Source organism: Rhincodon typus, chromosome 7 (assembly GCF_021869965.1).
Source record: "Rhincodon typus isolate 14 chromosome 7, sRhiTyp1.1, whole genome shotgun sequence".
Classification (NCBI taxonomy): domain Eukaryota; kingdom Metazoa; phylum Chordata; class Chondrichthyes; order Orectolobiformes; family Rhincodontidae; genus Rhincodon; species Rhincodon typus.
The window spans coordinates 95,375,519-95,390,242 of NC_063338.1; the positions used below are offsets into that span (position 1 = coordinate 95,375,519).

General features: G+C 49.5%; 1 protein-coding gene across 1 annotated transcript in view; it reads left to right on the forward strand.

The window, feature by feature from the left end:
* spega (striated muscle enriched protein kinase a) overlaps window positions 1–14,724 on the forward strand; it is a 149,400-nt gene that overhangs the window by 38,330 nt on the left and 96,346 nt on the right. Inside the window, exons 2-5 of the mRNA XM_048599279.1 lie at window positions 799–1,034; window positions 5,005–5,091; window positions 6,758–6,905; window positions 11,973–12,893. Of these exons, the coding sequence (XP_048455236.1) occupies window positions 799–1,034; window positions 5,005–5,091; window positions 6,758–6,905; window positions 11,973–12,893 (1,392 nt within the window). The remainder of the gene's footprint in view (window positions 1–798; window positions 1,035–5,004; window positions 5,092–6,757; window positions 6,906–11,972; window positions 12,894–14,724) is intronic.

A 14,724-nucleotide genomic window follows, 5' to 3' on the forward strand; every position in this document is an offset into this window, starting at 1 on the left:
GGTCAAAGAGGCGGATGGGGGTTAGAGAGGCGGATGGGGGTTAGAGAAGGGGACGGAGGTTAGAGAGGGGGATTGGGGGTGTGGGGAGGGGTTTAGAGAAGCCGGGTGGGTGGGGGGGGGGGGGGGGGGGGGGGGTGTGGGGTGGTCTGCATTTATTCAAGGCCTTTCATAGCCTCAGGACATCCCAGAAAATCCCATAAAGTGATTCTTAACAGTTGCCATGGGAAACAACAAGCTGCATTGATGTAGCACCTGTTTCATCATGAGCTGACCCGAGCAGCTTGTCTGAAACATTAAGCGATGTTGGGACACGTGGCGTTACGTTTCGTGAGAGTGGTCTGTTTTGAAGGAGGAGTGAACCGGTGAGGGTGTGGGGTGTGGGGTGTGGAGGAGTGAACGGGTGTGGGGTGGGGGAGGAGTGAACAGATTGTCGGGGGGGGGTTGGTTCTGGTCATCGTTGTAAGACGGAGTGGGTTTTAATCCCCGTTTGTGAAATTCTCCAACCGTGCTGCATGTACAGCCGACACCAATGTCCTTGAATCCCAGGCCCAGCTCTTACCAGACTTGTGACAAAGGAGTTAGAGTTAGCTCTATCTCTGCCCTCTCCTCCCGATGGAATTCATCGCTGAGCTGTATACGCTGTCTCCAAGTGAACCACCAACAACAGCTCAAATCCAGCTATAGCTGTTCCTGGCACACAGCCCTCCCTCTCAGAATCTCCCTGAAACTCCGACCGTCATCCCCCAAGGATGAGCAAAGAACCAAACTCCTTCCCAAGTATTTAATTTTTCCAAACAGATCCCTCGGCAATTCCAAACACCAGGACAGTTACAGTCTGCCGGATATCCGAAAGTCGCTATCTAAATCCGGGCTGGGTTTCTAGGAGCCGTCAAACAGGTGGAGGGTGTTCCCTTTATCCAGGGTTCAGGAGGGATGGTTCTGAAGATGATGGGAAGCTGCTGAGGAATATCTGTGAGCAGACGCTGCGATCCTGGCTTCAGAGAAGGAGCCGAGAGAGAGAGAGAGAGTGTGTGGTGAACAGTAAACAGTAGTGGGCATGTCGTCACCAGGTATGCATGGCATCTCCTTCTCTTTATATAGGGACCCAGTACAATTCCAGCTCACGTCAAGTCTTTCCAAATCCCAGCAGAGCTGGGGGAAGGGCAAGTGACGATGCATTTCCCATAAGAATCATTGCATTTGTTGGTCAGATATGTCCACTCTCTGCCCACTGTAGAAATAATTTCCTTTTGTAATCACAGACAGAGGCCTTTCAGCCCATCATGCCTACAAAGGCTCTTCATCAAGCATCATTACCTACTAACAGTCTCCTGCTTTCCCCCCCATACCCTTGCACAATACTTCCACCCCATTCTGTTTACCACAGAGGGCTGCCCGGGTCTTTGAGTATATTCAAGGTTGAGGTAGACTTTTAATCAGGAAGAGAATCGACGGTTACGGGGGAAAAAGCAGGAATGTAGGGGTTAGCAGAATAGGGCTGAATGGCCTCCTCCCACATCTTATGAGATACAACAAGACCAGGCCTTGTTGCCCCTTAAATAGGGTGAGATGCTCTGAGGGAGAGTGTGGACTTGTTGGGCCGAAGGGCCTGTTTCCACACCGTACATAGAACATAGAACAAAGAACATTACAGCGCAGTACAGGCCCTTTGGCCCTTGATGTTGCACCGACCTGTGAAACCAATCTGAAGCCCATCTAACCTAAACTATTCCATTATCATCCATATTTTTATCCAATGACCATTTAAATGCCCTTAAAGTTGAAGAGTCTACCACTTTTGCAGGCAGGGCATTCCACGCCCTTACTACTCTCTGAGTAAAGAACCTACCTCTGACATCTGTCCTATATATATCACCCCTCACTTTAAAGCTATGTCCCCTCGTGCTAGCCATCACCATCCGAGGAAAAAGGCTCTCGCTGTCCACCCTATCTAATCCTCTGATCATCTTGTATGTCTCTATCAAGTCACCTCTTAACCTTCTTCTCTCTAACGAAAACAGCCTCAAGTCCCTCAGCCTTTCCTCATAAGACCTTCCCTCCATACCAGGCAACATCCTGGTAAATCTCCTCTGCACCCTTTCCAATGCTTCCACATCCTTCCTATAATGCCGCAACCAGAACTGTACGCAATACTCCAAGTGCGGCCGCACCAGAGTTTTGTACAGCTGCAACATGACCTCATGGCTCCGAAACTCAATCCCTCTACCAATAAAACCTAACATACCGTACGCCTTCTTAACAACGCTATCAACCTGGGTGGCAACTTTCAGTGATCTATGCACATGGACACCGAGATCTTTTTGCTCATCCACACTACCAAGAATCTTACCATTAGCCCAGTACTCTGTATTCCTGTTACTCCTTCCAAAGTGAATCACCTCACACTTTTCCGCATTAAACTCCATTTGCCACCTCTCAGCCCAGCTCTGCAGCTTATCTATGTCCCTCTGTAACCTGCAACATCCTTCCGCACTATCCACAACTCCACCGACTTTGGTGTCATCTGCAAATTTACTAACCCATCCTTCTACACCCTCATCCAGGTCATTTATAAAAATGACAAACAGCAGTGGCCCCAAAACAGATCCTTGAGGTACACCACTAGTAACTGAACTCCAGGATGAACATTTCCCATCAACCACCACCCTCTGTCTTCTTACAGCTAGCCAATTTCTGATCCAAACCGCTAAATCACCCTCAATCCCATGCCTCCGTATTTTCTGCAATAGCCTACCATGGGGAACCTTATCAAACGCTTTACTGAAATCCAAATACACCACATCAACCGCTTTACCCACATCCACCTGTTTGGTCACCTTCTCAAAGAACTCAATAAGGTTTGTAGGGATTCTATGACTATGATGAAATAGTGTAACTTGCTAGAGCCGGCTCATAGGGCAGTGAGGAGAACATATTGGTGTGGCAGTGGATCACAGACTGGGTTAGGATGGCAGATTTCCCTCCCTAAAGTAAACAGAGACAGAGTTAATGCTTCAGACTTAGCTTCTAACTCGTTTCCTCTCTCTCTCCACAGCCGCTGCTTGACCTGCTGAGAATTTCCAGAATTTTCTGTTTTATTTTCGGATTTTCTGGCATCTGCACTATTTCGTTTTTTTTTCCCCTCAAGTTAGCTGATCGGAACTTGGCGCACTGATGACACGGCCTTGTCTGACTGTATTCCAACTCAAAGTTCACACACACACACACTCTCTCTCTCTCTCTGTCCTGCCATTCCGTTTCTGGCCATTTGTGTCTGTCTACCTACAGCAATGTGTCTTGTGCAGTTTTGGTCTCGGTACCTGAGGAAGGATGTTCTGGTGATGGAGGGAGAGCAACAAAGGTTTCCCAGACTGATTCCGGGGGGTGGCAGGACTGACGTACGAAGACAGACTGGATCGATAAGGATTATCTTCACTGGAGTTAAGAAGAATGAGGGGGATCCTCATAGAAACCTATAAAATTCTAATGGGACCAGACAGGGTAAACACAGGAAGGATGTTCTTAATGACCAGGGAATACAGAAGCAGGGGACACAGTCTAATAAAGATCTGGGGTCAGCCATTTAGGACTGAGATGGGGAGAAATGTCTTCCCCCAGAGAGTGGGGAGCGTGTGGAATTCTCTGCCACAGTTGAGCCCAAAACATTGAATGTTTTCAAGAAGGAGTTCGATATAATTCTTAGGGCTAAAAGGATCAAAGGTTATGGGGGAGAAAACAGGAACAGGGGACTGAGTTGGATGATCAGCCAGGATCATATTGAATAGTGGAGCCTTCTCCTACTCCTGGTCCTACCATCTAAGTTTCTATGTTTATACAAGTTCAACATCACCTCCTTGCTCTTGTATTCTATGCCACAATTAATAAAGCTGAGAACACCGTGTGCATTATTAACTGCTCTCTACCCCTGTCCTACCACCTTCGATGATCTGCGTACATAAACACCCAGCTCCCTCTGCTTCTGCTCCCCATTTAGAATTGTACCCTCTATTTTATATGGACTTTCAATGTTCTTCTGACCAAAGTGCATCACTTCATATTTCTCTGCATTGAATCTCATGAGTTGGACAAAAGGGTCTGTTTCTGTGCTGTACATCTCTATGACTCTTTGACTCTATCTACCTGATCACCCCATCCACTAACTTTGCCGGCGTCCTTTTGGAGTCACACACTGTCCTCTCACAGGTTACAATTCTTCCAAGCCTCACATAATCGCCAAACTTTGAAACGGTCCCCTGCACACCAAGATTCAGACCATCGTTATATATCAGGAAATGCAAGAGTCCCAACACTGACCCCTGGGGAACACCACCACAACCCTTCCTCCAGCCCAAATACTATCCACTGTTTCCTACCACTCAGTCCAATTTGTTGCTACTGTACCTTTTATACCATGACCTTTAAGTCTCCTCACAAGTCTGTTGTGTAGCACTCCCTCTGGAAACCTATGTACACCTCATTAAGTCTTTCTGCTACCTCCTCAAAAAAAATCAGCGAGTTAGTATGACACAATTTTCCCTTTAGAAGTCCATGCTGACCCTTTCTAACCTTTCTCCATGAAACTGCTGATTTCATCCCGAATAATAGTTTCTACAAGTTTTCCCACCAGTGAGGTCAAACTGACACAAAAACAGAAAGTGCTAGAGAAACTCAGCAGGTCAGGCCACATCCGTGGAGAGAAAGCAGAGTTAATGTTTCAGGTGTTGGCAACCCTTCTTCTTTTCCCAGCTACTAATAGTTCTGACAAAGGGTGACTGGATCCAAAACGTTGACTCTGTTTCTCTCTCCACAGATGCTACCAGACCTGCTGATTTTCTCCAGCACTGCCTGCCTATGATTCTGATTTGCAGCTTTTGCAGTTCTTTTCATATTATAGAAGTTAAATTGACCGGCCTGTAATTGTTGAGCTTATCCTTACAACCTTTCTTGAACAAGGTCATAATGTTTGCAATTCTTCAGTCTTTTGGGACCTCCCCGAGTCTATAGAAAACCGAAAGAGTGTGGACAGTGTCTCTGAAAATTCGATTCTCACTTCCTTCAGTAAACTTAGATGCATCTCATCTAGTCCCAGTGGCTTGTTAACTTTAAATACCAACCCCTATCCAAGACTTCTTCCTTTTAATTTTAAACCCTTCTTGTGACAGTCTCCTTCTCTATCACCATGACCTCTACAGTATCCTCCTCTTTTATAAAGACAGATGCAACGTACCCAGCCAAGACCTGTTGCCTCCAGGTGTAAATCCCCTTCATGGTCTCGGATTGGTCCTACTGCTCCTTTACCCATTCTTTGACACTAACCCCAACAGCTGGGTTCAATTTCTGCATTGGCTGAGATTACCATGAATGAGTCTCTCACTCAACATCTCCCCCTTGCCTGAGGCATGGTGACCACCAGGTTAAACCACCACCAGCGTCTCTCTCTCTCATGCTCTCTCTCTCTCTCGCACTCTCTCTCTTGCGCTCTCTCTCTTTCTGTCTCTCTCTCTCTCCAATGAGAGAGCAGCCCTATGGGACACTGGTGACTAGACTTACTGACTGATAGAAGGCTTTGAGTTTGGGTGGCATGGTGGCTCAGTGGTTAGCACTGCTGCCTCACAGTGCCAGGGACCTGGGTTTGATTCTACCCTCGAGTGATTGCCTGTGTGGAGGTTACATGTTCTCTACCTGTCTGGGGTGGGTTTCCTCCCACAGGCCAAAGGTGGATTGGCTGTGGGAAATTGTGCAGAGATGTGCAGGCTATGTGGGTTAGCCATGGGATATTGAGGGTTTGGATGGGATGCTCTTTGTGGGGGTAGTGTGGACTTGATGGGCCAAATGGCCTGCTTCCACACTGTAGGGATTCTATGGCTTTCCTTGTTGGAAAACTGAAGCTGGGTGGGTGGTCCTATCAGGCTGGGCCTTTTTTTAAAAATGAAAAAGAATCAACTGAAAGGGCTGAATGGCCAGTTTCTGCACTCTCGGGATTCAATCCTAAACAAGGGCCTCTGAGGAGAAAAATCATAGAATGACCAATCCACCCTAACCTGCACATCTTTGGACTGTGGGAAGAAACCAGAGCACCCGGAGGAAACCCACGCAGACACGGGGAGAATGTGCACACACCACACAGACAGTCGCCTGAGGGTGGGATTGAACCTGGGTCCCTGGTGCTATGAAGCAGCATTGCTAACCACTGAGCCACCATGTTACCCCGGAAACGGGGTTAAGTTCTTTAAATTGATGAAGGAATTTGAGGATCGACGCGGAGAGGATGTTTTCACTCGTAGGGGAGACTAAAACCAGGAGCCCTCATTCTAAGATACTCAGTCCGAAATCAGACGGGGAGAGCAGGAGAAAGGTACTTTAGCCGGACAGAGGTGAGAGTGTGGAGGTGGATAGTATCGATCTACCTCAGGGGAAGACATGAGGGAGGGAGGAATAAAGGGAGAGGGGAATGGATTGGAATGTAAAGGGGTAGGAAGAGCCTCACATGGAGTGTAAACACTAGCATTAGGACAGATACACTGAATGGCTGTATTTAATGTAACATTGTGCAACGCTGGGCCACGCGGAGGATGCAGAGGGCAATATATAAATGCAGGCCTCTGCTTGCTGTTGGTCACGTACCTACTCGGACCTGGACAGAGGCACAGCAGCTGGCCAGTCCCACTTCATTGGCCGCGCTGACTGAGTACAGGCCCCCATCCAGGGTGGTCGCCGAGGGGATGTACAGAGTGTGTCTCTCTCCCTCCGCCTTCAGGATGTGAGTCTGGCTCGATTTCAGGACCTCGCCATCTTTCTTCCAGACGACTGCTCGGGGGGCATAAAGAAAGACAAGTCAACAGATAAAGCAGAACCTTTCACAATAACCTCAGGACGTCTCCGACTGGAATTGAGCAGGGACTGCGGTGAGGGAGATGTCATAGACAGATAGGTTCTTTAGATTAGTACAGAGGTCAAATGTTGCAGGGAGAAGGCAGGAGAATGGGGTTGAGAAACATATCAGCCACGATCGAACCCGAATAGCATAATTCTGTTCCTCTATCTAATGGTGACATAGTAAGATCCCGCAAGCTGCTCTCAATCAGATCATTTCACATTGAGAGAAACGTTGGCCATCTTCTATAAGAGAATGGGATCTGCTACATCCTCCTGAGACAGCAGATGGGGGGGGATGGGGGGGGGGTCTTGCAGTTTAGCCATTCATTTGAAAGTCTGCACCTCTGACAATGCAGCACTCCCTCAGTACCGCACTTGGCGCTCAGTTGGCTGAATGGCTGGTCTGCACAGCAGTGCAATGCCAAAAGCACAGGTTTGATTCCCACACCAGCTGTGATTACCGTGAAGGACTCTCCTTCTCAACCTCTCCCCTTTGCCCGAGACATGGTGACCGTCAAATTAAACCCCCCCCCCCCCCTGTCTCTCTAACGTGAGAGCAGCCATGTGGCCCTGTAGGACTGTGGTGACTTTCCCCTTGACAGAATGGCCTTGTGATTAGTGAAGGGTTCTGAGTTCTTTGCCTGACTACCTAATGAGTCATGTCTAACCTGCTGCTGCCTCCTTAATAAACTCAATCAATTGTGTGAAGATTGCTACAAGTTGGTGACAGTGATCACCAGGCCCCTAACATCAGCAATAGCCTGTTGGGAGTCACCGTGCCCTCTCTGCGATTTTATCAGGGAGCTGTGTGCTGCAATAGGTTCCCTTCAGCAGCTGGTCCCTGCAAGGTGTTTGGCTTATTTGGCTAAAGGTCAGGTGTCAACGTATACTCTAGGTTCACCATTCTTCAAGTATATAACATGGTAGATGGTTTCCTCTTTTGTTTAGAATAGAATCCCTACAGTGTGGAAGCAGGCCATTCAGCCCTTTCAGTTGACATCCACCCCTCTGGGGACCATCCCACTCTACCCTGTATTTCCCATGGCTAACCTACACACTACGGGCAATTCACCCAACATGCACATCTTTGATCCTCCTGTGGGAGGAAACCAGAGCGCCCAGAGGAAACCCACACAGACACGGGGAGACCATGCAAACTCCAGACAGTTGTCTGAGGCTGGAATTGAACCCAGGTCCCTAGCATCAGGAAGCAGCAGTGCTAACTACTGAGCCATCGTGCTGCCCCAGCTTTATGCTGTGCTGTCCAGGTCTCTGTCCTGCCTTTCTGCATTCAGTCACTGCATGCAAGAGCCCCTTGGCTTCTTGCTGCACAGTGGGCAAAGGGGTCAAAGGTTATCAGGGTCAGGCAGGAAAGTAGAGTTGGAACCACACTCAGATCAGCAATGATCTGACTGAATGGTAAAGAGCAGATTCGAAGGGCTGAATGGCTTGCTTTTACCCCTATTTCATAACTTCTTGAGCAAGTAAGACTAGAATTTATTGTCTACTCCCCAGTCACCCTGATTTATGAGACTTTTCTACACAACAGTTTAAGGGTCACCTGAAACACTCAAGAAGCTTGACACCATCCAGAACAAAACAGCCCGCTTGATTGGCATCACATCCACAAGCATCCCCTCCCTCCATCACCGACGCTCAGTAACAGCAGTGTGCACTATCTACAAGATGCGCTGCAGAAATTCACCAAAGATCCTCAGGCAGTGCCTTCCAAACCCATGACCACTTCTATTTGGAAGGACAAGGGCAGCAGATATATGGCAAAGTGGTGGAGGCAGGTTCAATTGAGACTTTGAAGAGGGCGTTGGATGGTTATTTGGATAGAAATAGAAGTAGGGACATGGGAAAAGAGAGGAGATTGGTGCTAGCTAATAGATCCAGTGCAGGCATGATGGGCTGAATGGCCTCGTCCTGCACTGTAATGATTCTGTCTCAGTATATAGAATGTTTACAGACCACTTTTAAGGTGCTCCAACCCATTAATTTACATAATTTGGTTATTAATTCATTGAGAATTTCAAAAATCACAGGGACATACAGCAAGGAAACAGACATTTTGGCCCAACTTAAATAAAAACCGAAAGAACTGCGGATGCTGTAAATCAGGAACAAAAACAGAAGTTGCTGGAAAAGCTCAGCAGGTCTGGCAGCATCTCTGAAGGAAAAAACAGAGTTAAGGTTTCGGGTCCGGTTCTGAGGAAGGGTCACCGGACCCGAAACATTAACTCTGTTTTCTCCTTCACAGATGCTGCCAGACCTGCTGAGCTTTTCCAGCAGTTTCTGTTTTTGTTCCTTTGGCCCAACTTGCCCATGTTGTCCAGATATCCTAAATAAATCTAGTCCCATTTGCCAGCATTTGGCCCATATCCCTCTAAACCTTAGACAACAAGGTGCAGAGCTGGATGATCACAGCAGGCCAAGCAGCATCATAGGAGCAAAAAGGCTGACATTTCAGGCCCCGCACCTTGTTGTCTCGGATTCTCCAGCATCTGCAGTTCCTACTATCTCCCTCTAAACCCTTCCTACTCATGAACCCATCCAGATGCTGTTTCAACGTTGTAATTGTACCAGCCTCCACCACTTCCTCTGGCAGCTCATTGCATACGTGCACCACCCTCTGCGTGAAAAAGTTGCCCCTTATGTCCCTTTTAAATCTTTCCCCTCTCACCTTAAACCTGTGCCCCTCTAGTTTTGGACTCCCCCACCCTGGGAAAAGATCTTTGCTATTCAATTTATCTATGCCCCTCACCATTTGATAAACCTCTACCACACTACCGCTCACTGGGATTGTAGTTCAGGGGTAGGGAGCAGTGACACTATGAAAGGGCTGGGTCTTGTTTGGTGCTTCATCATCTGGTTCAGATTAAATGAACACAACTAGAGTGGACCTTCCCATTCTGCTCCAAATACTCTCGAAGAAAGGATTATATCCCAAATGCCTCATTATCATTCTGCTGTAAGCAACAACACAAACGAAAGATTTTGGCGGGTGCTGAGGAAATGAAAGGTACCGTTTATATACCAATGCAGTGTCACGTGGCCAGTGTAATGTCCTACCTTGAGGCATTGGTGTTCCAGTGATGATACATTTCAGAAGGACTGATGCCCCCACAGTGACCAGGGAGTCGGTGATACTAATCTCGAATACTGGTGGCTCTAAAGGATCTTCGCCAGCTGAGACATAAGAATCATCTGAGGATTCTGCCAAACACAAAATAAAGGCCACTTCTTGTTAATTCAAACCATTGTGAGGTTGGGATTGAAAAGCACCTTGTCCTGTCTTCTGAAGGACTGAATATCAAAATGGAAGTGAGACACAGTAGTTGACCAGCTGTGAATATTATTGTGCCCCTCAACTGAGTCTGTAACCACCCTACCCACCCTCTTGTGACTGCCATTGTCATCATCAGAGAATCCCTACAGTGTGGAAACAGGCCCTTCGGTCCAACAAGTCCACACTGACCCTCAGAACATCCCACTCAGACCCCTCCCCCCTAATCTGCACATCCCTGAACACAATGGGGAATTTAGCACAGCTAATCCACCTAACCTGCACATCTTTGGACTCTGGGAGGAAACCCACGCAGACACAGGGAGAATGTACAAACTCCACCCAGACAGTTGCCTGAGGGTGGAATTGAACCTGGGTCCCTAGCACTGTGAAGCAGCAATGCTAACCACTGAGCCAATGTGCCACTCCCTTCCCTCCTTCAGCCCCTCTCCAAGGGAGCAGCATTCAAACCCCAACCTACCCTGCAATCATCCTAATGGGAAACTTTAGAGAGATAAGGAGGGATTCCTTTCCTTTATTCATTCACGGGATGAGGGAGTCACTGACCAGGCAGCATTTATTGCCCATCCCTCATTACCCAGAGGGCAGTTCAGAGTCAACCACATTGCTGTGGGTCTGGAGTCACATGTAGGCCAGACCAGGTAAGGATGGCAGCTTCCTTCCCTTTCGGACATTAGTGAACCAGATGGGTTTTTCCAACAATTGGCAATGGATTCATGGTCAGCATTAGGCTCTAAATTCCAGATATTTATTGAATTCAAATTCCACCATCTGCCGTGGCGGGATTCCAACGCGGGTCCCCAGGACATTATCTGGGTCTCTGGATTAACAGTCCAGCGATTATAACACTGGGTCATCACCTCCCCTTCTCCCAAAGGAGAGCAAATCTGTGGAATTCTTTACCACAGAGGGCCATCGAGACCGGGTCATGCAGTATGTTCAAGGCCGAGACGGACAGGATTGTAATCAGTAAAGGAATCGAGAGTGACAGGGAGAAGGCAGGAATGCGGAGTCGGGAATGATCAGGATCAGCCATTAAATGGGCTGAATGGCCTGCCTCTGCTCCCAGGGCTTGTAGTCTTAAGATCCAACACACACGACCAATTGCTCTGGGCAAACTATGAACCTCCTGTCCCTTTCTCACAGCCTCCCTGTCAATCTCCTGTATATTTACACCCCCGTTCGTCCACAATGAGTGCTGTGACTGTGGTCTAGGAGGGATCCATGCACTGTGAGATTGGGACAGCAAAATTCAAGGCAGCAAAAAGCTCCAGTTTCTTTTTAACTCTTTGCCTGCTCTCCTTACCCAGCTCCGGCGAACTGGGGCGGGATTTCTTAGATTTCCCTCTGGCAGTTTTCCGGCCGGATTTCTCCCGAGCCAGGGCGGCGGCGTCTTCTTTCAAATCCGTGGTGGAGTCAGCCTCGGTGTGGTCCGGCACAGGGCTCCTCATTCCCTCATCGGGCGCGGTGCCAGGGGGTCCGGGGTGTGTCGCGCAGGCTGGGCTGAGGGGTGCAAGGCCTAGCCTTGGGGCAGCGTCTCCCAACTCCGGTCTCCCCCTGCGCCAGTCCGCAGCCTCCTTGGGAAGGGGCAGCGAAGATTTGGCGTCCCACCCGGGCGGCGAGGGCAGGGCAGGGGCAGTAACTGGAGCGCGGCCCTCGGAAGTGGACCTGACCTTCACAACCGTTTCCACAACGGGCTGAGGGGCGCCCAGAGGCCGGGATCCGGCCTGCTCCTGGTCAAGGTGGTTGACGGCAGGATCTCGCACTCCAGCCTTGCCTGACTCAGGATCCTGGGCTTCCCCACTCGCCGTGGCAACGCCCCGTTGCAGAGGTTTACGTGAGCCGTCTGACAGTGACCTCTCTGGCCCCCGAGGCGCCTCTCCTGGGGGGTTCGGGGCCCACTTGGAGCTGGCAGCTTTCCGTGAGGACAGCTCGCGGTTGACAGCGCGCTCCAGCACCGGAGACCTCAGCACGGGCCTAGCCACCATCGAGCTCATGGCTGTCTTTTTGATTCGGCTCAGCTCCTCCGAGATCTTCAGCTCGACGTCCCGGGCCCTGGAGGCGTACCGTCCCCGCTCGTCGAAAGATGCCGCTTTCTGCCGGAACAGCGAGCGTTTCGCCTCGGCCCCTGCTCCGCCTTCCGTCCTCGGGCCCCCCCGCCCCTCACCGTCCAGCAGCTCGGACAAAGAAGGCCGCAGCCTGCCCTCCCGCTGCTCGGCGTGGTCGAAGGATCGCCACTTCCGGAAACCGGGCCACGGCTGGCCGTCTGCCAACTCGAAACTCCGCCGCCGCTCCGGGAACGTCTCCAGGTACCTCATCCTGTCCGAGGCCCAGGACCCAGAGCGGGAATGGGCGGGTGAAGCGTCTCCTGAGCTGGCCCTCCGAGCTGGGAGTGGACTGTCCCCTCCGGCCGCCACCTTGGGTTTCTTGGCTTTGTCCTGGAACTCTGCCGGCACGGTGTCCCGGTATTCCGTCGGCATGCTGAGCTTCCGGCGAGGAGTGATAGGCGTTGTTGGCTGGGCCAGGCTGACCCGTGAGGCTTTGGGGCTGGCCGGCCTGGTTTTGAGAGATGTGGGCGGTAGGCCCGAGGCTCTGGAAGCTCCTTGGTTCTGGGCCATGGTATCCAACCTGGGGGCTGTCTCGATGGGGTGTTCCAGCGGGCTCCTACCCGTGGTGTTCTCACAGAGGTCCCTGCAGGAGAAAAGAGGCAAATTACACCAAAATAACATTAAAATTACACTAAAATGAACATTCAGGCACATTCAGCAAAGCTCTCACTAACAATGACCTGCTCCTTGTTCCCACTTTATATCTGTTTCCAGGATTGAGCTGTAATCCACAGCCTAAAACCCTGAGACAAAGTGTGTAATCACTTCTTCTCACTCTAATGTTTCAGATTCTGAAGAACGTCTCCAAAGCTGAGGATTATTGGAGGTTTGCTGCACCTGCTAAAAGCTCTTTGTAAGTGCTGGTTACACAGCTGTTGGTGTAAGCTGTGGGTGGGGGAGGGGTGCCAGGTTTCAGACAAACTGGAGCCAGGGGGACGTGCGCGATTGGAGATTTCGCCAGCAACAAGTAGGTGATTGGCCTGCGAAATTGTGACCAAAGGCCTCCTACCTGCCAACAGCCATGTGATTGGCTCCTGGATAGCTGAACAGCTTGTGGGTGAGAATGTTTGGGCCGGAAGGCTTTGAATAATCTTTGGAAGGGAAAGGGTTGTTTTTGCTCTGCATTAAAAAGCCTATCCAGCCTTGAAAAGAGCCAGTTTCTTTCCCCTTGCCTGTTATTTTTCGTAAGCCAGAGACTTTTATCCATGTGAATCAGTCACTCTGTGCCTCCTGTATCTAGAGAAGCAGCTTTCTGATCAATTAAACGATTAACCCAGCGAATCCTGGGGACAGGGACCATTGAACTGTCTTCCCAGTCTTTAACCTCCACCCATCACACCAGTGTTTATGCTTCTGTCTGTAAAGAGTTTGTATTTGTAGAGAGGGAGTTCTATACGGGGCTAGAGATTTAATTGGTCGCGTGATCGTTCATTATGGTTTCTTTGCAGTTAGAATCGATTTGTTCATAATGCTGCCTCAGTAAAGAAACCTGGTCTGTGTTTTTTGTCATGATGTGGAGGTGCTGGTGTTGGACTGGGGTGGACAAGGTCAGAAGTCACATGACACCTGATTATAGTCCAACAGGTTTATCTAAAATCACAAGCTTTTGGAGCGTAGCCCCTTCGTCACCTGATGAAGGAGCAGTGCTCAAAAAGCTTGTGCTTTCAAATGAACCTGAGTTCCGAGGAAGGGTCACCGGACCCGAAACGTTAACTCTGATTCTTTTCTTCACAGATGCTGCCAGACCTGCTGAACTTTTCCAGCAACTTCTGTTTTTGTTTCTGTTGGACCTAGAACCAGGTGTTGTGCGACTTCAGTGCTTTCTGTCAACCTGGGTCTAAAAGAACAGTGTTTGGTAAAATTGTTAACTTTTGTGATGATGCTGGGAGCAGTCGATCTTTATTTCCATTGAGGGGCAACAACTGCAGGGCGAAGGGCATAGAGTTTGGGGTCATAGCCCCTGGGTCATTACCATTCTCAAAGCTCAAACCTTGTGTCGAGAGATCCTTCAGGAAGAGGCCATTCAGCCCACTGAGCTGTGCCATCTCTCCGAATGATCAATCCAATTAATACCACATCTCCTACCCCATGGCTCAGCAAATCCAGTCCTTAGGCAAGTGAAATTCCTGCTGAATTCCACCCCACCCACCCCTGCCCTTTCAGACAGGACCTTGTGGATCACAACCACTTGCTGAGTGAAAGCAGGCTGTCCTTGCCTCCCTCAAACACCTTACACCTCTGTGCCCTTTGGAGACCCTGGGTCCTGACCCACACTATCAAAATCCTTGGTTTTCAAACCCTTGTCTTAAACCTCCCTTTAAACATCCTCGCTTAGAGGAAACAACATGTAGAGCTGGATGAACACAGCAGGCCAAGCAGCATCAGAGGAGCAGAAAAGCTGACGTTTCGGGCCTAGACCCTTCTTCAGAA